Raw genomic sequence first — 24,618 nt, 5'->3', positions numbered from 1 at the left:
AGCAACTTCTGAAAAACCACCCTGGTCTTTCCTCTTAGTGCTTAAACTGGTGAAACCATCATTCTCTCCCCACATGGATTTCTAAGAGCTGTGGCCCTGTGTGAGTTGCATACAGATTTATAAGAGAATTCTCAGCATCCCCACCAAGCTACAGTTCACAGGATTTATTTACTTATTTTGAGAGCCATGCCTGCTAAGCTGATACAAAACCAATATAAATTAGTCATGCAGATGTTCCTGAATTCTCCATTAGAGTGTAATCAATACAGACAAATTTAAAGCCCAAGGCTACCCCCCAAAGAATCTTGGGAACTGTAGTTTACCCAACACAGAGTTGTAGTCTAAAACTACAGTTCCCAGGATTCTTTGGGGAGAGTCACATGCTTTAAATGTATGGCATGGATGTGTCGATTGCACATTTAACCAATTCACACATTTGGCTGCTGCTGAAGCAGAGACCTGGATCCCACTCCAAACTCCTAGCTTGTCCATTTTCCAATTTGCATGAAACTTACTTAATAAGTGGCTGTTGGAAAATTTCTGCCTTTGGCTGCTACTGTTTTAGCTCTCTCGAGGTGGGTTGTTAGTCTTTTGCAGCAATAGACAACAAAGACCTGTGGCACCTTAAAAGATGAACCAATTTATTATCGCATAAGCTTTCATGGACTCAAGGCCACTTTGTAAGATGTGCAAAGTGAAATCTTAGTTGGCAGGTATATAAAGGATAAAACTGGGAGCTGGACGACAATGAGATACAACTCCACCTCAACAAATCAGTTGTAACTAGAGCACAAATCTATGTTGAAAAGGCACACCCTTCAGTGTAGCAGATTGGTGATCACATACTCAGCATTGCTAAGATTATTGTATCAACACCTGTATTGCGGCAGGAACCAATACAGATAACCATTGATAACAACAGATATCCTGGCATTGGTCAACTAATTAGGCTCACAAAGACAATCAAGAACGCATCTTTCCTTAACAGTTAGCTGATTTCTGATTTTAACATTTTTATATGGTTCTATCGTATGATTTTATGCATGATTGTTGTAAACCACTCTGCTGTTTTTTTTATGAACCGTGGGATACAATTTTTAAACACAAACAACAATGCAAAGTTAGTATACATAGGGTGGTTTTTAAAAACCTTTTTCTCAATGAATTGTAATTCTGTTTATAGGTAGGTAGCTAAGTTGGTCTGCTGTAGTCGAAACAAAATAAAAAAAAATCCTTCCAGTAGCACCTTAGAGACCAACTAAGTTTGTTATTGGCATGAGCTTTCGTGTACTGGAAGGAATTTTTGTAATTCTGTTGTTTCACACTGAAACAGTATTCGCACTGAACACAGGTACATGCTGGTTCTACACATGTGCAAGTGTTTGTGAGAAAGAGTGTACATTTATTGATTTGCACAGCTTGTGTACACAGGTACTCAGACCATATACTTTGTGAATATTACATGTGAATAACTGCGCATGTGTACAGCTCAGGGTCTGTGTACCCAGGCAGAGGGATTGCAACCCATTGAATATGAACACCACTATTGTATTCTTGCTTTGTGATCCTTTTATTTCTGAATGGCAACCTTGAGGTCAGTTACAGAGTGTCCTGGGAGTTTGAAAGATTCTCCCACTGGTTCATGAATAGTGTAATCTCATTACATGAATGTAACATTTTTTCCTTTGTTTCAGCTTGTTAGCTGTTTTCACATTTTGGCTGGGGGGATGGGGAGGAATGTCGAGATTTGTGCCCGCTTATTCTTCTACATAGAGACTGGCACATCTGCCCTATGTAGAATACCGCTGGGCATTGCTACTAGATGACGGCACAAGGGAGAGAAAAAAATCAGCATCCCAAAACCCCTTTGCCAGGGAAGTTTTTAATATTTGACATTTTATCATGTTTTAATATTCTGTTGGAAGCTGCCCAGATTACTACTACTACTACTACTACTATTATTATTATTACAGTTGCCACTAGGATTGTTTAAGCAGAAGAACTTGTGGAGGCCCAGTGTGGTGTCCTGAACAGAGTATTCACTTGAACTGAGAGGGAAGCGTGTTTTGCCATGAAAGGTCATTGCATAACCTTTGGACAGAAACTACCACCTCAGCCCAACATTCCTCATAGGATTCCCATTTAGACATAATGGTAAAGCCAGTGAATGGTACAATCAGTGAGGGGTCTGAATGAGGAGAGTTTTGAGGGCCATAGATAGAGGCCTAGAGGTCCACATTTGGTCCTCAGGCTTGAGGTTCTTCACTGTTGTCCATAGAGGTTCTTACTTGGCTCAGGCTCCATCCACACTCAACACTGAAAGCCCATGACTTCCCCCAAAGAATAATAACTGAATTTTTAAAGGGGGCTGGGAAATGGTAAGCAAACCACAGTCCCCAGGATTCTCAGGGGGCAGCCATGACTGTTGAAGTGCTATAAATGTGCTTTAAATGTAGTGTGGATGTGACCTCATCCTCTTAACTTGGTTTTATTTAGTTAGTTGGTTGCATTTATATCTGAGGGAGCGTCTCCACCCCCATCGTTCAACCTGGACACTGAGGTCCAGCTCCGAGGGCCTTCTGATGGTTCCCTCATTGCAAGAAGTGAGGTTACAGGGAACCAGGCAGAGGGCCTTCTCAGTAGTGGTGCCCACCCTGTGGAACGCCCTTCCACCAGATGTCAAGGAAATAAACAACTATCTGACTTTTAGAAGACATCTGAAGGCAGCCCTGTTTAGGGAAATTTTTAATGTTTGATGTTTTATCGTGTTTTTAATACTCTGTTGGGAGCCTCCCAGAGTGGCTGGGGAAACCCTACCACATGAGCAGGGTATAAATAATAAATTATTATTATTATTATTATCATCATCATCATCATCAGTGCTTTTTTCTGGGGGTACGCAGGGGTACACAAACCCCTAAACATTTTGTGAATCTAACTTTGTCCTCATTGAGGGACAGTATTTCAATATGAGTAGGAAAAGGAGAGTACCCCTAAACATTTTTTAAGGAAAAAAAAAAAAGCACTGATGATGATATCCCACTTTTTTCTCCCAGGAGCTCACAAGGTGGGGTACATGGTTTTCCCCTTCCTCACTGAATCCACACAACAACCCTGTTAAGTAAGTTAAGCTGAGAGGCAAGGTGAGCTTCCTGGCAAAGTTAGGCTTTGAATCCTGGTCTCTCAGGTCTGGTCCTAGTTCAACATCTCTTCCCTAAGCAGGGTCATCTATTCCTTTCTCAAGCTGCCCTTGCCCTCCAGTATGCACACTTAGCTGCAGTGATGCCTGTAGGGCGGAGTCTAGCCCCCACTTCAGCAGAAGGAGCAGAAGGACCCTCAAAAGTCAGTTGGGTGGGCTTACCATGGTCTCCCATCCAAAGAGCACTATCCCATAAGAACACCAAGTCCACAGTTCTACCTAACCTAACCATACCAATTGTTCAACCGAATAAGCTCAAGGATGGTCACTGGCTCAGAATGCTTCCGTAAATCAGGTGTGAGGGTAGCTCAGTCTGTAAAGCATGAGGCTCTTAATTTCAAGGTTGTTGGTTCGAGCCCCACGTTAGGCAAAAAGAGTCCTACATTGCAGGGGGTTGGACTAGATGCCCCACGTGGCCCCTTCCAACTCTACAATTCTGTGAACCTTTGGCCCTCCAGATGTTGCTGAACTACATCTCCCATCAGCCCCAGCAAGCATGGCCAATGAGCAAGGATGATGGGAGCTGCAGTTCAGCAACATCTGAGGGAGAGAACTAAAGGTTCCTCACACCTGCAGGAAAGGCTTTGCTCTCTGCATTTAACTATATCAAGACTCCTTTGTGCAAAACTGCATTAAAGTTACGTTTTTGCTGCTAGAAATAGTTTATTTCTGTATCAGAATGCCCGAAAACACTGTCCACCCCTTCCCCTAAGTGAGGAGGAAACTAGTCTTGTCTAAAGCTAGGACTGGCCCAAAATTCTTTTTGGCCTGAAGCAGAACAGAAAACAGAAAACCTCTCCCTGAGTCAGGGCATACAGTATTTTGGCACCTGAGAAAAATCCCTGCCTCAAAATAGAATAAAAAACAGATACTTGATCATTGTTGCCCTTTCACAGCATCTAAGATCAGCTGCCTGAAACAGCCACGGCACTTTGTCCAATGGTAGGGCTGGCTGTATATGACCAGAACACTGAAATTAAACTGATCTGGGACTGAAATCATTCCTCTGTGATAACTTGCCTCACCAATGCAGGATCATGATTCCCGATTAACCCCTTTCCTTTGGGTGCTTGCCAACACCCAGTGTGCAGTGGTTGGGGTCCCAAGGTCTACATATAGATGGTGCCCCATGGATGGGGTCCAATGGGAGAAATAAAGAACCACTGGGCTCCTCTGGATCACCTGTTTACTGAGCAGCTATCCTGATTCCCTTGCGCAAAGCTTACACGGAGCCTAGTTTATACCTGGTGTTTCTTGAGCATTGATTTTGATTTGTTTGCAGGAATTTTATACAACAATGAGCATTCATCCTGATTTTCTTGCAGGGGTTTTATGCAGCTTTCTGCTAAACCATTCGTGCACCCCTCACTTTCGAACACCGTCAACTCTCCCGTCACTTTCCTAACTGCAAACAGTCTGTTTCTTTTCTTTAAAAAGTGCCTTTGTTGCACCAGAGTGACAGAATGCTTTGATCCTCATCAGCCACCCAAACCTAAATTTCCTGGTATGCAGTAAGAACCCCTCCTTCAAAAATCCCGACAATCTGGAAAGGCCCCCGTAACGTTAATGGCCAAATGTCAACATTACTTACACGGGTATCTGAAGTAGAAGTCATTCTCGGCGTCGCTCGTGATGTTCTTCTCCTGCTTCGCCTTCTCCCAGCCGGCTATATCGGATTCTGCGTTGAAGCGCACGAAGACGCCAAAAAGGATGATCATGGCAAGCTCCCAGAGGAGGCAAACCAGCGGCAGACGCCAGCGCATGTCGGTGTTCCTCGCCATCATAGTCTTCACAATCAGTTTGTCATTTGCCTGCTTGTTTGGTGAAGGGGAAAGAGGAGCTGCGTGTGAGCTGGGAAGTGCCAAGTTACAGTCCCAACTGCTGGGGGAAGTTCATTCATTTTATGTCATCTGGGGAGATGTGGGTGTGACCGTGCGGCTGTCAGTCATCACTTCAGACACTCAAGGACACTGGCAACCAGTCCCATTTCAGAGCTTGCTTAATAGATCAGGGCACCCTCTCATATAACCAGCCACAAACAAAGGGGCGAGGCACATGTGTCGGGCCGCCTTAAGAAACTGAGTGCATTCTGTGTGCTCAGCATCACAGATGAATAGATTCAGCATCACGGCTGGATGGATTCCATGATTAGCATCACAGCATCCTAAGGTGGGAGCGGCTAGAGGTTGATAAGCCAGGGTTATCTGTGGGGTACACACAGTGGCTGAGTTTGTGCTTGTGTGGGGAGACAGCCGCAGTGCCATCACAGCTAAGAAAATGACCACTCTATGTATCTCATCTACATTTGCACTCTGCTTAGGAACCGTACCTGTTGCACTGCGTTCTCATGTGGACTCACTGTTTCCGTTTGCGAGTTGTATCAAGACCGTGAGTGTAGGAGGAGTGACAATCTTTAGCTCCCCAGGTAAGCGGTGGGGAAGGGACTTAGCAGGTGAGAGAGTTGGGAGGGAATGTAAGGGATGTAAGTTAACTGTGGTGAATCTATGCAGACTGTTTTTTTGAAATAGAGATCCCCCGCCCCCACTCTTTTGGCCTTATATACAGCTGTTCTATTTCTGCACTAGGCTTGATCCTCGCACCTCTTTAGTTTCAAGCTGTTAAAACAGTTTGGTTCCGTCTATTGACTTGTACAAGGTTGCTTGCACAGGACGATTTTTTAATGATATATTTAAAGACTGGCATTATGGGTTAATTTGTAATGGTTCCTAACATGGTTTCTGAATTGTGGTTGTCGTTTGTGGGGTGTAGCGTGAGCTGCTTCGGGCACACGTGTGTGTGTTTGTGTGTGTTGGCAGCATACATTTAAAGCGCTACAACACCACTTTAAATGTATGGTGTGAAAGAACCAAGGCCAGAGCAGGGAATCATTTAGAGAAGCAGTGGATAGCCTCCCCTGTGAATCTGTATTTTGGGCCCGCAGGATCCTTCATTGATTTCATTCTTTCATTTCCTGCACTACACTAAGAGCTATTTACTTATTACATTTCTGATGGTGTACATGGTTTTTCCCCTCCCCACCACAATCATCAGCACAACGACCCTGTGAGGTAGGCTAGGTTAAAGAGAAGGGTTTGTTTCAAATATCCCCCAATGATTTTATGGCTGGGTATGGAGATATGGATTTTGCCTTCTCCCAGGCCTAGTCTGAAACTCTAGCTGTTACACAGGAGTTTTCCTGTGGCGTATAAAATGCAGAACTAACACCTTATTCTATATTATTCTCTAATTCTAGATGGGTGGAAGCTGACTTTAGTTGTTAAGTGTAGCATGGGGAAATAGACTCTGCATATGCTCAGAGGAATTCTCTTCTAATGCAGCTTTTAAACTCCTAGGACTTGATCCTGCCATTAAAAGCCACCATTTTATTTTATTTTTTATATATAATTTTTATTAGTTGTTGGGTTTTTTTTTTTACAATATAGAATACTCATTTAAACATCAAAATATCAACGACTTCCCTTCTTCTCTTTCCATGGTTCATTTTACATATCATAAATCCCTGCATATTTTACATAAACTAAACCATTCAGTATTCCATTACAGTGGTACCTTGGGTTACATATGCTTCAGGTTACAGACTCCGCTAACCCAGAAATATTACCTCGGGTTAAGAACTTTGCTTCAGGATGAGAACAGAAATCGTGCTCCGGCGGCGCAGCGGCAGTGGGAGGCGCCATTAGCTAAAGTGATGCTTCAGGTTAAGAACAGTTTCAGGTTAAGAACGGACCTCCGGAACGAATTAAGTACTTAACCCGAGGTACCACTGTATTATGTCCATCAAAACTTATTTACACTGTTGAATTTATCTTAATGCTGCCAGCATTTTCAAGTGTACACAATCCCCCCCCATATTCAAAAAACATTTTCCAATCTTCTCTAAACGTATGTTCTTCTTCTTCTCTTATTCTATATGTTAAGTCCGCAAGCTGCGCATCTTCCATCATTTTAAAACCTTACCTCTTGCTGCTCTCAGCAATGAAGCTGAATGTTCGAAGATTCAGGACAGATCAGAGAAAGTACTTCTTTATGCATTGCTTAGTTGAACTGTGGAACTCTGTCCCACAGGAGGCAGTGATGACCACTAACTTAAAGGTAAAGGGACCCCTGACCATTAGGTCCAGTCGTGGCTGACTCTGGTGTTGCGGCGCTCATCTCGCTTTATTGGCCGAGGGAGCCGGCGTACAGCTTCCGGGTCATGTGGCCAGCATGACTAAGCCGCTTCTGGCGAACCAGAGCAGCACACGGAAACGCCGTTTACCTTCCCGCCGGAGCGGTACCTATTTATCTACTTGCACTTTGATGTGCTTTCGAACTGCTAGGTGGGCAGGAGCCGAGACCAAGCAAAGGGAGCTCACCCTGTCGTGGGGATTCGAACCGCCGACCTTCTGATCGGCAAGTCCTAGGCTCTGTGGGTTAACCCACAGCGCCACCCACATCCCCACCACTAACTTAGATGGCTTTAAAATGGCTTTAAAAGAGGATGAGTCAGATTCATGAAGGTCATGACCCATGATGGCTATGCTTGGTCTTCTCCAGGAGGCGAGGATGCTCTTGTGCTTGAGTCCTCCATGCTGGTTTCCCACAGGCATCTGGTTAGCGTCTGTGAGAACAAGATGCTGGACTAGATGGGCTCTTCAGCAGCCTCTTCTTATCTTCTTCTGGCCTCTTGGTTTTCCTCCAACTCACAGCAGGCCTTGCTGCCCTTCCCTTTCACCTCTTCCCTCCTCCCGTTTTCTTTCCTAACCTCCTAAGGAACACAGAAGGCCATTCCAGAATTGCCTGCAGCTGTCTCTCTGGGGATGGCATGTAAACCGTCTGGCTTGGTCACTGGGTGTAAAAAAAACCCCAACTGCCACTGGGGCACTGCGGTGTACATTGTTAGCCGTTATCTAACTTATACTCATCATTAGAACTACTAATGCAGGTTTTTAAGTTGCCGTTCACCTGGGGGCAAGATGTAATTGACTCCTGGGCAATCGTTCTCAAGTAGCAAGTTGCACAGTGCTGTTTTGCTTTATATTTTTGTTACTTATTTTATTTTATTTTATTTTAAATGCATTATCTGCCCTTTACCACCAGGTCCCAGGGCAAGTTACAACAGTTTAAGATTAAGAACAGTTAAAACAAATTACAGTAACAGGGAAAAGTGCACCCCCCCAAAAAAAAAACCCCACACACGTCTCAGGTATCAAAGGCCAAAGTAAAGAGATGTGTCCTCAGCATTTGCCAAAAGCAGTAAAACAGGTAAAAATGTAAAATCCAGTCAAAGGCGACTGTGGGGTGCAGAGCTCGTCTCGCTTTCAGGCCGAGGGAGCCGGCGTTTGTCCACAGACAGCTTTATGGGTCATGTGGCCAGCATGACTAAACCGCTTCTGGTGCAACGGAACACCATGTCGGAAACCAGAGTGCACAGAAACACCGTTTACCTTCCCGCCAGAGCAGTACCTATTTATCTACTTGCGTTGGTGTGCTTTCAAACTGTTAGGTTGGCAGGAGCTGGGACAGAGCCATGGGAGCTCACCCTGTTGTGGGATTCAAACCGCCGACCTTTTGATCAGCAAGCCCAAGAGGCTTGGTGGTTTAGACCACAGCGCCACCCCTGCAAGTGTCCTGGAAAAACTGGGACAGCCTGTCCCCCCCCTTCAGAGCACAGCGGCCCCAAATCTTTCAGGGCCACAATCTTGTGCTTTTTCGGGGTCGCCTGCCTGTCTCCTTACTTACATCCAGTCCAGGGATCCAGTCCTCTTCAGACGTAGTGTCGCCAATGTCATTTTGGATCTCTGCAGAGGCTATAGTAGAAGTAGTTGGCTCTTCCTGTCATTGGCTCTGACTCCAACTACCCCTGGGGTTTTTGTCTCTCTCCCCCCCACCCCATGAGTCTCTATGGGCACCAGACTGCATTCATCCCATTTGGGACTCATGTAGCTCTGGCAGGGATCTTGCTCTGCCTCTGTTTTGCATCGGTCACCATCCAGCTGTGGCCAATCAGAATTGTAACCCAAAACATCTGTAGGGTGGCAGGGATCGTGTTAAGCAAATACTTTTTTTCCACTGGAAAGAAAGCAAAGAGTCTTTCTTTCCTTGTTTGCACCCTTTATGGGAACCAAATAACGTCTTTTCCACTGAAGCAATAGACTCTCTCACCTTGCCTTATTTTCCACCATTTCTCACCTTATCGGTCTTGGGGATCAGAACTTTGTGGGCAGTTTTCCAAACCATGAAGTTGCCTGCATGGTCCAGTGGTTCTCCTCTAGTCTAAACACAACCTCTCTCCCATTTCTCACCCCACTGTGAGGATCACAGTGGGCTGCTAAAAATCATGGCCCAACTGCACTGGCTGCCAATTAGTTTCCTGGTCCAATTCAAAGGGCTGGTTTTGACCTATAAAGCCTTAAATGGCTCAGGACCGCTATACCTCACGTGAGCTGACCTGGATACTGCAATCATCATTCACATGGCAACACAAGAACAGGCTTTTCTGCAGCGACTCCCCGTTTATGCAATGCTCTCCCCAAGAAGGTTCAGCTGGCGCCTTCATTATACACCTTTAGGTGCCAGGCAAAAATGCTCCTCTTATTTTAAATGTGTTTATGGGAGTGAGTGGAAGGAGAGGGTTATTGGTCTGTGTTTGCTGTTGCTTTGTTCTTTTTATCATCTTTTAATATTATGTTGTGAATTGCCCTGAGATCCGCGGAGGATGGGTGGTATACACATTTAATTAATAATAATATTTCCGGTCATCAACTAAGGCACATAAGGGGAACCTACGCCCATCTAGATATTTGTCTGACTACAACTCCCATCGTCCCAGACCATTGGTCATGATGGGAGTTGGAGTTCAACCATGTCTGGAGGGCCACAGGTTCACCGCCATTACTTGTAACACTGTCTTCAGATGCTTTGTTTTCTTCCCAACAACCTATGGGGAAACCCAGCCAGATGGGTGGGGAAGAAGAAGAAGAAGTCACAATATGTTTGCGCAGGCTTGCAGGGTGGTTAGACAATGTCAGCCATTTTATCAAGCATTCCCTCTGATTTCTTTACAGGGTAGTTATACAATGCTATGCCAAGCAGGTGTTATCCCACACCTGTGTGGGTGTTATCCACACATTTTCCCTGTCATTTTCCTTACTGCAACAAGTCTTGATTTGTGGGGTGAGAGGAAGCATGTTTGATGTGCATGTTGTGGAAGCATCCTACAACCCCTATCTTTCCCAGTTGTCAGCCATTGTTGGCTAGTTTGGATTTGATATCCCGCTTTATCACTACCCGAAGGAGTCTCAAAGCGGCTAACATTCTCCTTTCCCTTCCTCCCCCACAACAAGCACTCTGTGAGGTGAGTGGGGCTGAGAGACTTCAAAGAAGTGTGACTGGCCCAAGGTCACCCAGCAGCTGCATGTGGAGGAGCGGGGAAGCGAACCCGGTTCACCAGATTACAAGTCTACCGCTCTTAACCACTACACCGCACTGGCTCTACACTTCACCACACTAGTGTTGATGGAAGTTCGATTCCAGCAACATCCAGAAGGCCACAGGGTCCCCCATCCCTGATCTAAGGGAACAACAAACGCTGCTGGAAATGGTTGAAACAGCTGAAATTTGAAATGGTTACAAGGAGATCCTGGTAGAATGAATGGAAGTCTGGGCAACATGAAAGGACAGTCATCTAAGGGACAAGTGGTTTGCTTTTCCTGTACGCCGTGTTTTGAAACACATCTTGACATTGTTTTCATTTGAAAGCATTGTATCACCAAGGAATGGGACAATGCAAATGCCAATCAAGGTGTGGTTAAAGGAAAACATGTTGCTCACTGCTTCACTTGTAAGGAAGAGGAAAAAACCCAGGGCTGTCTCTAGACCACATGGTGCCCCGGGCAAGGATAGCCTTTGGCACTCGCTTCTCTTTGTTCAACTTTTGAATAGCTTCTTTTTCATTTCCTTGGCATCCCAGTTCATCTGCTTTTGCAGATGATTGGCGTGCAGGACTTTCCCCTGTCATCAACCACTATCAAGTTCAGGGCCGGATTTAGGTTTGATGAGGCCCTAAGCCAGGGTCAGCAAACTTTTTCAGCAGGGGGCCAGTCCACTATCCCTCAGACCTTGTGGGGGGCCAGACTATATTCTTTTTGGGGGGTGGGGAATGAATGAATTCCTATGCCCCACAAATAACCCAGAGATGCATTTTAAATAAAAGCACACATTCTGCTTATGTAAAAACACCAGGTAGGCCCCACAAATAACCTAGAGATGCATTTTATATAAAAGGACACATTCTACTCATGTAAAAACACGCTGATTCCCGGACCATTCGCGGGCTGGATTTAGAAGGCGATTGGGCCGGGTCCGGCCCTTGGGCCTTAGTTTGCCTACCCATGCCCTAACCTACTGAACGTAATGGGGCCCTTTATATGTCCAGCTGTACTTTGTCAATAACAAATTGTCGCTGTTTTTTGTGTTGAATATATGTTATATGGTAATTTATGGACCTAATAGCTATCTAAAGCCATTTGCACATAACAAATAGGAGTCTACACAACACAAAACACTGTTGCTGTATGTAGGTTTTATTTTATTTGTTTTTTATCTTATATTTTGGAAATGTGCATCCAGTTTTTTTTCCCTTTAATTTTTTTGGGGGCCCCCAAGAGAGTGGGGCCCTAAGCTATAGCTTGTTTAGTTTATACGTAAATCTGGCACTGATCAAGTTGTATCCCTGGATATGAGCATAATCTCTCTCTCTCTCTCTCTCTCTCTCTCTCTCTCTCTCTCACACACACACACACACACACACACCTTTATTCTTGAATGGGCACGTGTCAACCTTTCCACGAATTAAAAGCAAGTTTGTGGGGCAGCAGGTCATAAAAAGATCTTCTCTGTGGTGGCCCCTGGGATGTGAAATAATCTCCTTTCCAAGGTTTTTCTCACCCTGTTGTACACATTTCATTGCATACCCTCCAACATTCCTCAGATGAAAATAGGGGCATTTCTCAATCTCCCCCAACTGACGCTTCTTGACCTTCCCCCCATTTCTCTCTCCTCCCCGCCCCTTACAGAGCATTTCCTATCTGAAGAAGGGTAAGTGTCACCACCGCAACCATAGCTGTCAACTTTCAGATTTGAAAATAAGGGATCGGCAGCCTCGAAAATAAGGGATCAGCAGCCTCACGTGTCCCGGGGACAGTCTACGGGATATCTAACAATTGGGGATAGCAGCGGGAAACGGCAAAAAAAGGGATGGTTGACAGCTATGACTGCAACACCAACGGGACACAGCACACAGGCCCTCTACCGTCCTGAGAAAACCCATTAATCCCATTTTTAAAAATATGTTATTGTTCGGTAGATTTGCAAAAAGAAAAGCATACACCAATAAATTTTTTTTTTTAGAAAGGGGCGAGATTAGACACAGAGGCACAAAGCGCTTTTTCAAAAAATCAAGACTCCTTGAGCTCCACTCCACTCCCCCTTTCTTCCTGCCCTCTCCCTGCCCCTCAGAGCTGGTGTATTACATGGGGCTGGGTCTCAGTGACCACAGCCTCTCCTCTGCCTCTTCTGCTCTCCAGCAGCCACTACAAGCTGCCCAAGGAAGCAGGTCAGCAGCGGCAGCCATGGAGAGGCCATAGAGAGGCAACGGGATGTTTGTTCACGGTTGGCACTGCCACCACCACCATCGCTCGGGACAAGTGCTGGCTCATCCTCCCCCTGAGCTCGACAGCGGTGGCACTGGCGGGGGATAAAATCAGAAGCTGGGGTGGCTTTCATAATTCCGGGACTGTCCCTGGAATATGTGGACACTAGAGGGTATGGCAGGGCACCTCACACCCAGGAGTGAACTGCATCTGTCTACCAGCTCCATCTGGTACACAGGCTGAGATCCTACCTGCCCACAGACTGTCCCGCCAGAGTGCTGCATGCTCTGGTTATCTCCTGCTTGGACTACTGCAATGCGCTCTACGTGGGGCTACCTTTGAAGGTGACCTGGAAACTACAATTAACCCAGAATGCAGCATCTAGACTGGTGACTGTGAGTGGCCGCTGAGACCACATAACACCAGTCCTGAAAGACCTGCATTGCCTTCCAGTATGTTTCCGAGCACAATTCAAAGTGTTGGTGCTGACCTTTAAAGCCCTAAACGGCCATGACTGTTGAAGTGCTATAAATGTGCTTTAAATGTAGTGTGGATGTGACCTCATCCTCTTAACTTGGTTTTATTTAGTTAGTTTGTTGCATTTATATCTTAAGGAGCATCTCTACCTCCATCGTTCAGCCTGGACACTTAGGTCCAGCTCCGAGAGCCTTCTGGCGCTTCCCTCCCTGCGAGAAGTGAGGTTACAGGGAACCAGGCAGAGGGCCTTCTCGGTAGTGGTGCCCTCCCACCAGATGTCAAGGAAATAAACAGCTACCTGACTTTTAGAAGACATCTGAAGGCAACCCTGTTTAGGGAAGTTTTTGATGTTTTATCATGGTTTTAATATTCTGTTGGGAGCCGCCCAGAGTGGCTGGGGAAACACAGCCAGATGGGCGGGGTGAAGATATTTTTATTTTTATTTTTAAGCCCTCAGACTAGGCAAAATTCCTCACTGCCACAGCTTCACACCCTCCTCAAGTGTTTTTGCCCGTCTGGAACATGTCCTTGAACTCTTGCTTGCCTGGGTGGAGACTACTGAAGGGTTTGGGAGTGTGTGTAGAAAGCAGCCTACTGCACAAGGGTAAGATGGACATTCGTTGCTCCACCCAACACTGGAATGAGGCCCTCAGGTTGCAAAATGTCCCCCATCCCTGGGTTAAGCTAAAGTCTCCTCGGTCAAGGTGGGTTTTGAGCTGAAGTCTGAAGGAAGGGTGAGTTGACAGAACACAGGTCAGGGCTGGGCAACATTTTGCCCTCCAGATGTTCCTGAACTCCAACTCCAACCATTCCTGGTCACTGGCCATGTTTGCTGGGGCTGATGGGAGTTGTAGTTCAGGAACATCTGGAGGGCCAATGGTCCCCACACCTGGCATAGGTGTTCTGGGAGGGACAAAAAGGAAAAATAAACACTGCCCTATTAAGAGCAGTGTATAGCAGCTTATGGGGGTAGAGTGAAGTGCTTTTTGCTCATAGAATTGTAGAGTTGGAAGGGGTTATGAGGGTCATCTAGTCCAACCCCGTGCAATGCAGGAGTCTTTTGCCCAACATGGGGCTTGAACCCTCAACCCTGAGATTAAGAGTCTCATGCTCTACCAACTAAGCTATCCTTTAATGGTTTTATCTTCTGCTTCGTAATCTGAACTGTTTTCAGTCTGCTCTTAGCCTTATGATGGTGCTTTTAGTAATTTTGGGTCATTTGTTCTGGGTCAGAAGGCATTAGTTATTTATTTGTTTCAATGTTTGCTAGTAAAGCTGCATCTGCATTTGCTTATAAAGCAAGCAAGGAGGAAAGGTGCAAAGTAAAATATATGCTTCATAGTGTTTGCAATGTGCAGTATTTAAACAAAACTTAGAAATGTGATTTCTCTTTTTGAAAAAAACCAACAACCATGCTTATAAATGATAACAACACCCAGAGTTCTTCCCACTGTGTAAAAATGATATAAAAAGTAGAGTATAAAAAGTAGCAACAGGGAGATATGACCATTTCCACCCACCTCTGTCCTCTGATAAGGCAAGTGAAGGAGGTCACCCTGGTATCAATTTCAGTTTCAGGAGAATGGGATGTTGTTTGGTGGTTTGAATACAATGGCACATCAGTTCAGGGAGCGCAAATGTTGCAGGTTTCCATTCGCTTCAGGCAATGCCAAGAAAGGTTTCAAGAGCATATCAGTCTTACAGCTTGTAGCATTACAATCTCGATTGCCAGCCTTTGGCAAACCCCCCCAAAATTAAATGTACGATTTTGATTTTTCTCCATGGCAAAACGATGTCCCACCACTGACATCTTCAGCAAGGAGTTTTTCTGCAGAAAGAATACTTTTCATTGTGTTTATATCCTACTTTTTCCTCCAAGAAGCTGAAGGTATTGTACATGGTTCCTTATGCATTTTATTTAATGAGACTCAGCTAATTCAATGAGACATAACACGGCCTGAGGACTAAGCTTCATGAATGATAACGGTCTGAGAAATCACACTCCCTGTTCTCTAGACTTCCCAGCATAATTGTGTTTATTAGGGAAGATGGCCTACAAAAAAATGTGTATGTTAGGTGTAATTCACAATAAAATGCTGATGAAGTTTCAGAAAGCATTAAACAACAACACAAGCGAACATTCTTTCATATGTGGTGGACCTGTAAAAGGGTAAAAGAGCATGGGGGGGGGAATTCATAATGAATTGAAAAAAATGTTTAAAAGTACTTTCCCCCAAAAAACAGAGTCCTTTGGGTTGGAAATAATTCAGATGGAAATTCCCAGGTTTCAAAAACAGTTATTTGTGTATGCCACTACTGTGGCTGGTGTTTTGTTAGCCCCAAAATGGAAAACGAGTGAGAGAAGAATGGCAACTTAAACTGATGGAATATGCGCAGCTTGCAGACCTAATATATAGAATAAGAGAACAAGAAGAACATACGTTTAAAGAAGACTGGAAAATGTTTGTTGAATATATGGGGGGAAATCATGTACAACTGAAAATGTTGGCAGTATTGAGATAAATTCAACAGTGTAAAAAAGTTTTGATGGATGTAATAATGGAATACTGAATGGTTTAGTTTATGTAAAATATGCAGGAATTTATGATATGTAAAATGAACCATGGAAAGAGAAGAAGGGAAGTCACTGATATTTTAAGATTGCTTAATTGAATATTCTAAATTGTAAAACAGAAAACACACACACGTAAACTGCAAACTGATGTGGAAATGCAGAGAACTGAACTTAAGATTGGAAAAATGAGAAACCGTAATTTAGAGCTGATAACGTCAAAGCCTTGGGGTTGGAAGCTGATCTGATTGGGTCACCCATCCCCACTTGCCAGCTTAGATACATGCTAATGCTGGACTCCTTGATGACAAGAGCGCTCAAAAAGGTGACGCTGGCAGCAAGCTGCATTGCTGACGAAGGAGTGAAGGAAGGAGACTGCAAAGAGCAAGGGAGCAACGAAAGAGCCACAGCAACTTGCCTGGAGCAGGACAACCCAGTTGGATCAGCTTCCAACCCCAAGGCTTTGATGTTATCAGCTCTTAACCTGGCGGTTGTCAACCGACAGATTTTTATGGATCATATCTTTCCATCAGAAGTCAGTTAGAAAACTCCGCTAGGCTCTTTTGTTGTTTTCTGTTCTCTTGCCACTGCTGATAAGGCAGGTTGCGACTTCACCTTTCCTACATGTCTCTTTCAGGTCGCTTCGACAGGTACATTCTGGCATGGGCGATTCAAACACCTATAAGAACACAGGAAGCCCGTCTTGCACCATGGCTGGCCATTGGTCCATCTAAGTCAATCAACCAAATATTTATTACGGACATAGAACAGCATAAGTAGGGTGGGGTACAATCATGTGTAAAATGTTTTGGAAAGCTGAAAAGTATTAAAACAGAAGGTATATCTAAAAGGAGAGATGCGGGTGGCGCTGTGGGTTAAACCACAGAGCCTAGGGCTTGCCGATCAGAAGGTCGGCGGTTCGAATCCCCGTGACCAGGTGAGCTCCCATTGTTCGGTCCCCGCTCCTGCCAACCTAGCAGTTCGAAAGCACCTCAAAGTGCAAGTAGATAAATAGGTACCGCTCCAGCAGGAAGGTAAACAGTGTTTCCGCGCGCTGCTCTGGTTTGCCAGAAGCGGCTTAGTCATGCTGGCCACATGACCCGGAAGCTGTACGCTGGCTCCCTCAGCCAATAAAACGAGATGAGCACCGCAACCTGAGAGTCGGTCACAACTGGACCTAATGGTCAGGGGTCCCTTTACCTTTACCTATATCTAAAAGACTATAGGAAGAATCTAAAAGAAACTAAAAGAATCTAAAAGAAGGGTTAGGAAGAAGAAGAAGAGTTTGGATTTGATATCCTGCTTTATCACTACCCGAAGGAGTCTCAAAGCGGCTGACATTCTCCTTTCCCTTCCTCCCCCACAACAAACACTCTGTGAGGTGAGTGGGGCTGAGAGACTTCAAAGAAGTGTGACTAGCCCAAGGTCACCCAGCAGCTCTTGCCACATTAAACGGATATGAAAGAGCATAAAAGGTTAGTATATAAAAGACTACAACTATCAGTGCAGAGAGCACTCTGATGTGAGTGTTCATTCAATCTAGTTTGTGGCACAGGTCATCATCTGACAAATTTTGAATGCTGCTGTGCAGAATCTGGCAGCAATGTATGTTGTAGCAGGATTGGTATCTGACAGCAGCTGGGAGGTATAAAATAAAATTGTCCTGTGTGCCCTGGGTACAGTGGTACCTCAGGTTAAGTACTTAATTCGTTCCAGAGGTCCGTTCTTAACCTGAAACTGTTCTTAACCTGAAGCACCACTTTAGCTAATGGGGCCTCCTGCTGCCGCCGCACCGCCGCTGCACGATTTCTGTTCTCATCCTGAAGCAAAGTTCTTAACCTGAAGCACTATTTCTGGGTTAGCAGAGTCTGTAACCTGAAGCATATGTAACCTGAAGCGTATGTAACCTGAGGTACCACTGTACTTATGGAGTAGTGGGGAGATGAGGCTAATATGAGTGTCTCTATAGTATAGGCACTGGAGAAGCACATGCTCTATTGTTTCTATCTGACCAGAGTCACAGGGGCATTGTCTCTCCGAGTAAGCAATCTTCCTGTAACGACCTACAATGACAGCCGAGGGGAGGGCGTGACATCGTGCCAGGGTAAAAGCCCTCCGGAGCTTAGGGACTTTGAGTTTACCTAGATACGCTATGGGGGAGGCAGAGTACCTGGTGGATTCATTGGCAATTAAAGTTGGCATCCTGGTTAAATCCAATCAGCGCTCTGTGTCTGCTACATGTTGTTCAATGAGTGACTGCACTGACTGGCAGAGGCTCTTCAGGGTTTCAGGCTGGATTCTCTCCCCAGCCCTACCAAGAGCCAGTGTGGTGTAGTGGTTAAGAGCGATAGACTTGTAATCTGGGGAACCGGGTTCGTGTCTTGGCTCCTTCACATGCAGCTGCTGGGTGACCTTGGGCCAGTCACACTTCTTTGAATTCTCTCAGCCCCACTCACCGCACAGAGTGTTTGTTGTGGGGAAGGAAGGGGAAGGAGAATGTTAGCCGTTTTGAGACTCCCTAGGGTAGCGATAAAGTGGGATATCAAATCCAAACTCTTCTTCTACCAGGAGATTGAACCTTGGACTGTCTGTATGCAGAACATGTGCTCTCTCACTGAACTACAGCTCTTTCTGAGTCATCGAGTGGCCATCAAGTAAGCATCCTTCTGAAAGCAGCTAGTCTAATGCTCGAGGCTGGTGATTTCATTCTGGTTTTCTCTTATCTGTTAGTACCAGGTTCTGAAGGCCACTGGCTATTGCTGTTTTCATGTTACATTTCAGCTTCATTGGATTTCTGTGTTATAAACTCATTTGGTTATCTGCCATAATGAAAGCCAGTGTAGTAATTTAAAAATAAATAAATGTGCATGGATGATCCAGGAAGAGTTCTACAGTGGAACCTTGATTGTCAAACAGCTTGGCTCCTGAACAAATTGGCTCCCAAATGTCGCAAACCCAGATGTGTTCCGGTTTGCAAACGTTTTCTGAAAGCCGAACGTCCGACGCAGCTTCTAATTGAGTGCAAGAAGCTCCTGCACCCAATCAGAAGTCAAGCCTTGGTTTTCGAATGGTTCTGGGAGTCGAATGGACTCCCGGAACGGATTAAGTTCGACAACCAATGTACCACTGTATTTATCTTTGACATAATCAAGAGGGTATAGGATGAAAGTTCCTTCTAATAATAATATAAATAGTCCACCTGTCCAGCCATGCACAGCTATACTCACCTCTATCCAGAAGTCTGTTTCGAAAACTTATCTTCTCTCATTCATTGCTCTGAATATACAACTTCCTTCCTTAAATCTCATCTCTTCACCAGCTCCCTGTCCATTCTGAGATCATTGCAAAACTCCTTATCCTGACCTTTAATACTCCCCTCCCTGTTTTATCTCTGGTCCCATATCATGATATATCTCTGCTCAGCAGGAAATGCAGCCCCACCTACCCCTGATCTACATGATGCCACCTCTGAAAAGGCTCTCCCCTTAGTCACTACCCATCCCATTCCTCTATCACATAGGTAGAATCCGCTACCCCACTATGGCTACTAACTTTAGGTGGCTTCAACTATAACAGAAAAAACAGCCGTTCATAAGAACTTACATGTTTCATCTCCCATTGACTCAGACAACTTTGTGGCAGGGTTACCTCCATTCATCAACATGATCTCTGTGGACGCTATCAGTTGTGCTGATATATTCCTTTCCCTTATATTAATCTGTAATTGACAGACAGGGTTTTTGTTGTTGTTAATGATTATGCCTTCTTTCGTATTGACCACACAATTATGAAAACTCAATAAAAACTTTATTAAGTGTGACAGGTTATCTTTCAGAAAGGAGAGGGCAGCTGATAGGGTGAAAGTTTTATTTGTTAAGACGAGGGGCTCCAGGTATTTCTTTTCTTCATCTCTGGCCATTGGCTATGTTGGCTGGGGCTGATGACAGTTGGAGTCCAACAACATCTAGGGAGCCACAAATTCCCCACTCCAAAGCTCTAAGAAGAAGAGTTTGGATTTGATATCCCGCTTTATCACTACCCGAAGGAGTCTCAAAGCGGCTAACATTCTCCTTTCCCTTCCTCCTCCACAACAAACACTCTGTGAGGTGAGTGGGGCTGAGAGACTTCAGAGAAGTGTGACTAGCCCAAGGTCACCCAGCAGCTGCATGTGGAGGAGCGGGGAATCGAACCAGGTTCCCCAGATTACGAATCTACCGCTCTTAACCACTATACCACACTGGCTCTCTAAGGAAGAAACTGTACCAGTATTTCTAATTTGCTAAACAATTATCCAAAATCAGCATAAAAGATAGATACTTATAAATTGCCTTTGCATCCCAGGAGCGCAGAACTGCATAGCTGACCCCACCCCACCCCATTTTGCCCTCACAACAATCCTTTAGGCTGATAGCTAGTGATTGCTCCAAGATCACCCAGGAGCTCCATAGCTGAGTGAAAATTTTAAGCCAGATCTTCCCAGCCTTAGTCCACAAGTCTAACCGCTACATGTGTATTGGGGTGATTTAAAAAATAAATAAACTAGTGACTTGTTTTTAGAAAATGCAACTCTAAAAGGTTTAAAGGTTCAATTTCCAGTGATGAAACTCCCATTTCATGTGTTGCTGGACTTATGTCCCACTACGTTCAATGGGACTGTCATTCTCACGCAAGTGTTGAAAGCCAGTGTTATAAGAAAAAACTGCTCCTTTTCCCTTATGAGGTATCCAAGAGCCTGTATAGTACTTAAGTGGGTTCCCTATTGGTAGGAGAAAATAACAGAGGCCAACCAGAGTATATTGAGAAGCAAAGCAGCTAGTAAGCCTGATCTTTATTGCAATAGAAAAGAACTGTTCCAACAGGGTCCCCACTCCCCACACACAGGAGGGAGGAAAGAATCCAGAAAGAATGGTGCACAAGCCCTTATATAGACTTTTGAAATTGCCCACCCTGTAGCTCAAGACCACCTGCAAAACATCATACATACATCACAGAAGGAGGCAGTGTACAGCAGAAATATATCACAGGAGGCAGCCTACAGCAGAAATCCTGTCTGCCAGGATACCTGATAATGGTCACTGATTGCTTTACCTGGGCAGCCTAGCCATTGTTTTGTGATGGTAAATACTTTGGTTCCTGAATCCAGATCACAGGCTCACCCTATTCATACACAAATACGCCCTTTAAGGCAGGATTTGCAAGCATAAGACAATGCGAAGGCTTTCCCCATTTTCCTCCCTTACTGCAGAGGAATATTTGAGGTCATTGGGAGAGTCAACATGGCTTCAGGATTGCTCTCCTGTACTATTTCAGACACATGGTTTATATATGTATGTGTTTGCCTTGTACATTTCTGAACGTTTAACTTATATTTGAGACCTTAGAATTCTTATAACACCAGTGTGGCATAGTGGTTGGAGTGTTGGACTAGGATCTAGGTGACCAGAGTTCAAATGCCCACTCGGCCATGAAGCTCACCAGGGTGAGCTTAGGCAAATATCTCACCCTCAGCCTAGCCTACCTCACAGGGATGTTGTTGAGGATAAAAATGGCAAGTAGAAGTAGAAGTATGTAAGATACCTTGAGCTCCTTAGAAGAAAGGTGGGATATAAATCAAATAAAGAATTTATTACAATTAGCATGCAGCCTTACTTGAGTGGAAAATAACCTATCTCTATCAGAAGAAGCAGTCATTTCCTTATAAGTGAGCCTATATTGACATCTAGTGGTAAAAAAGAGAAAGAAACAGTAAGGCTTATTATCTCAAGGCTTATTTGCCTGACAAACTTCTATCGGTTTCATAACCGTCTTAACAGTTCTGGCATTGCTGTTCCCCCGAGATTCCTGGAAATTGATGAGAGATTAGTGAACTGACTGACCAGGACCAAGAAATGGGTTTCACAATAGGAAACACCACCATTTAACTTTAAAACAAAAACAAAACAAAAAATATATTCAGGATGGTTATTATTATCGTTATTTTACTAAGAGAAGGGAGAGGGACCCAAAAAGTGGAGGGGAAAAGAGAAAGATTGTAGAAGACAAGAAGAGATAAATATGCACTGTTCAAAAATTAAAATTTGCTGTTATGTTGTAGGTTCAGATTATAGGCGAGTCCCTGGTCCAAACAGACGGGAAACTACTGCATCCAGTCCATCAAAGCTTATCCTACAATGCAACCCCTCCCAGAATTACAATACTAAGCACACTTGTCTGAACGGAAGTCCAATGGAACTCGGTGGGGCTTTCTCCTGAGTAAACATTTTACAAGATTGCACTGTAATCTGCCAAGGTGGTGCAAGACCGTTTGTCCATTGCACACAGCTCTGAAGATTACAGCACTTTATCTTGGCTTTACTGCCTTATAGGCTAACAGAGATGCTCCTTTGAATACCAGTAATTGTGTGTTCTGTTTAACAAACTATCACTGTCCTTATTAGGTCAGGGTTCCTTTCCAAGAGCTTATTATTAACAGACTCTGCTATTACTCCCCACCCACCAGTCACCTCCTTTCCCCTCCAATGCAAACTCTTTAACATTTAAATTCAAAATAACTCCGCCCACAGTCCAATCTGTGCCTCCCAATTGCCAGCCAATGGGAGCTCGCGTCCCAGAGCTACTGGCCAATGAAAGTGAAGCAGGAAGCTGGCCTGGGGGGGGGGAGAAAAACCAAAGAAATATAATGCCTAGAACAGCCTAGAGGCAAAACATAGCTAAGCAAACTGACGACCCAGTAATCTGGAGGGCCAATAACAGGGATAGAAAATTATACAGATCTTCAGTGAGGTTTGCTCCTAGGTAAGCGTGCAACTGGCACAGGCAAAAACCCCTGGCCACTTCCGGCCTAAGAACTGATTTTCCATAGAGAGAAGTCCAGAGCGGCAGGATTACTTTTTAGCCGGAAGTTCGGCCTCCACGTCTTCCTAGATGAAGGGGAGAGGGAATCCGCTCTTCCGCCACTCAAGCAGTTAGCCAATCAGAAGAAGCCCAGCGCTGTTTTGTAAAAGGAACAGGAGTCCGAAGGAGCTCGCGAGAGCAGGGCGGAGCCTAGGAAGCCACCCGGGCCAATGGCGAGGGCGGCTGCGAGGCGCCTTGAAGCCAATCAGAAGAGCGGAAAGGGGAGCGCGCCAGCAGTTCGACTGAGGGATGCGCGCAGGAGATAATGGCGGCGGCGACATAAGAAACGGGGGCCTGTTTTTATTCTGAAGCTGTGGTGCGGTTGACCCCGAGGGGGCTTAGAGAAGCTAGTGGGGCCCTTTCAAGACTTGAAAATAGCAGTTAACCGAGTGCTCCCTTAGTATTAAGCTGTTACTCTTATTAAGAGCCCCCTTTTAGGGAGGGTTGGGGGGAGAAGGTGGCAGTGAGGGGCGTGAGAGGAATTCGCTGGGGAGGTTTGTTAATGCAGGGGGTGGGGGGGGGGCAATAGGACTTAAATCTTAAGGGAAACGTATTTTGGGCGTCCCAGGCAGAATAGAAAATTCAGTTTGTTTACAAGCCTGGCCCTAAAAATGCTTGCTTGGAAGTAAGTTCCCCCAGTTGCCTCTTCAGTGGGGCTAATCTTTCTTAAGGAAGTGTATCCAGGAGCAGCCTTGGGATGCTAAGGCAAGGAGGCTGAGCTGGGTTTGTCCTTAGATTGCCGGCTGGTTTATGTAATCTGCATTTTCGTGAGCGCCGCCCTGGACTGCCGGACCGCAGGCACCATACCAAAAAAAAAAAAGCACTTTCTGTAGCGTCATGACTTGCTCCTACAATGTGGTTTTCCTGTTGGACACTGCCAGTTCTGAGCAGAAGATTCACCTTCACCTGGGCACCTTGAGGATCTTGAACTACTTGGGCTGCAAGTTTGGCCTAGCTAAAATCCGGTGGGGCTTCAAGTTCTTTGACTCCTCGGGCGCCCGGGGCAGAACTTCGCGAGTGGGCAGTTTCCGTGAGCTTGGATCCCGCAGTTGGGAAGAATTTGAGGAGGAGCTGGATGCAAAGTTTGGAAACCAGGACTGCAACCCAAAGTCATCTGGCTCGGTACCCCGAGCCACACTCACTCAGAACATACTGAAAGAATCGTTACTTGACTATCAGTGGGACCGGCCTGAAATTGCTTCTCCATCCAAACCAGTGTTGAGAAACCAGAAAAGCAAGTTAACTGTGACCCTGAACAAACCTCCAGGGAGTTACATTCCTTCTGAGGGCTTCGTGAATGCTATTTTCCTCTTCTCTCCTTGCCCTCATTCCCAGAGGGAGCTGCTGCAATTTGTTTCTGGAAGTCCTACTCATTTGTCTGATGAACTGCTTGCTTCACGTGATCTGACAGAAAAGTTCATCCCTAAGAGAATCCGGGAAATGATGGCTAGCCAGAAAATCTCATTGTATTGGGTGGACACTGCTGACTGGTTCAAGGTAATATGAGAGAATTAATCATTAGGAATGCTGCATCGCAAATGATTACCCTGCCATCTTATGTGGCATGTTGCTAATTGTGTTTGTTTCCCTCTCTTCCCCAAAGAAGCACATGGTGTCAAATGCTGGGCTTGCCATTTTATCCTCTCCCAAACTTGGTAATGTAGGTTAGGCAGAGAGAGAGAGAGATTAGTGGTCCCATGGTGATGTTGTGGGCTTTATGCCTCAATTACTATTTGAACCCAGATCTCACTGGTCAGGGTCCAATAATATCTTCTACAACCCATTATGCTCCTCTGGTTTTCACAGATAGTGACACTACAAGG

General features: G+C 45.1%; 2 protein-coding genes across 4 annotated transcripts in view; one reads left to right on the top strand and one right to left on the bottom strand.

The window, feature by feature from the left end:
• Nucleotides 1–5,309, bottom strand: part of RHCG (Rh family C glycoprotein) — a 33,807-nt gene extending 28,498 nt beyond the window's left edge. The window contains exon 1 of the mRNA XM_083586781.1: nt 4,791–5,309. Within this exon, the coding sequence (XP_083442907.1) occupies nt 4,791–4,983 (193 nt within the window). The 5' untranslated portion in view covers nt 4,984–5,309. The remainder of the gene's footprint in view (nt 1–4,790) is intronic.
• Nucleotides 5,253–24,618, top strand: part of TICRR (TOPBP1 interacting checkpoint and replication regulator) — a 41,067-nt gene continuing 21,701 nt past the window's right edge. The window contains exons 1-2 of one of the 3 annotated variants that reach the window (XM_083586133.1): nt 5,253–5,368; nt 5,520–5,624. Coding sequence is in view for 1 of the 3 variants with exons in the window: in XM_083586132.1 (XP_083442258.1) it covers nt 23,633–24,292 (660 nt within the window). In the remaining 2 variants the exon portion in view is untranslated. Of the gene's footprint in view, nt 5,369–5,519; nt 5,625–17,108; nt 17,377–20,078; nt 24,293–24,618 lie in introns of those variants that run through there. The other 2 variants (XM_083586134.1, XM_083586132.1) reach the window with 2 other exon arrangements.

This window comes from Podarcis filfolensis (genome assembly GCF_964270895.1).
Source record: "Podarcis filfolensis genome assembly, chromosome: 14".
Lineage (NCBI taxonomy): Eukaryota > Metazoa > Chordata > Lepidosauria > Squamata > Lacertidae > Podarcis > Podarcis filfolensis.
This window is presented reverse-complemented; position numbering and strand designations above follow the sequence as displayed.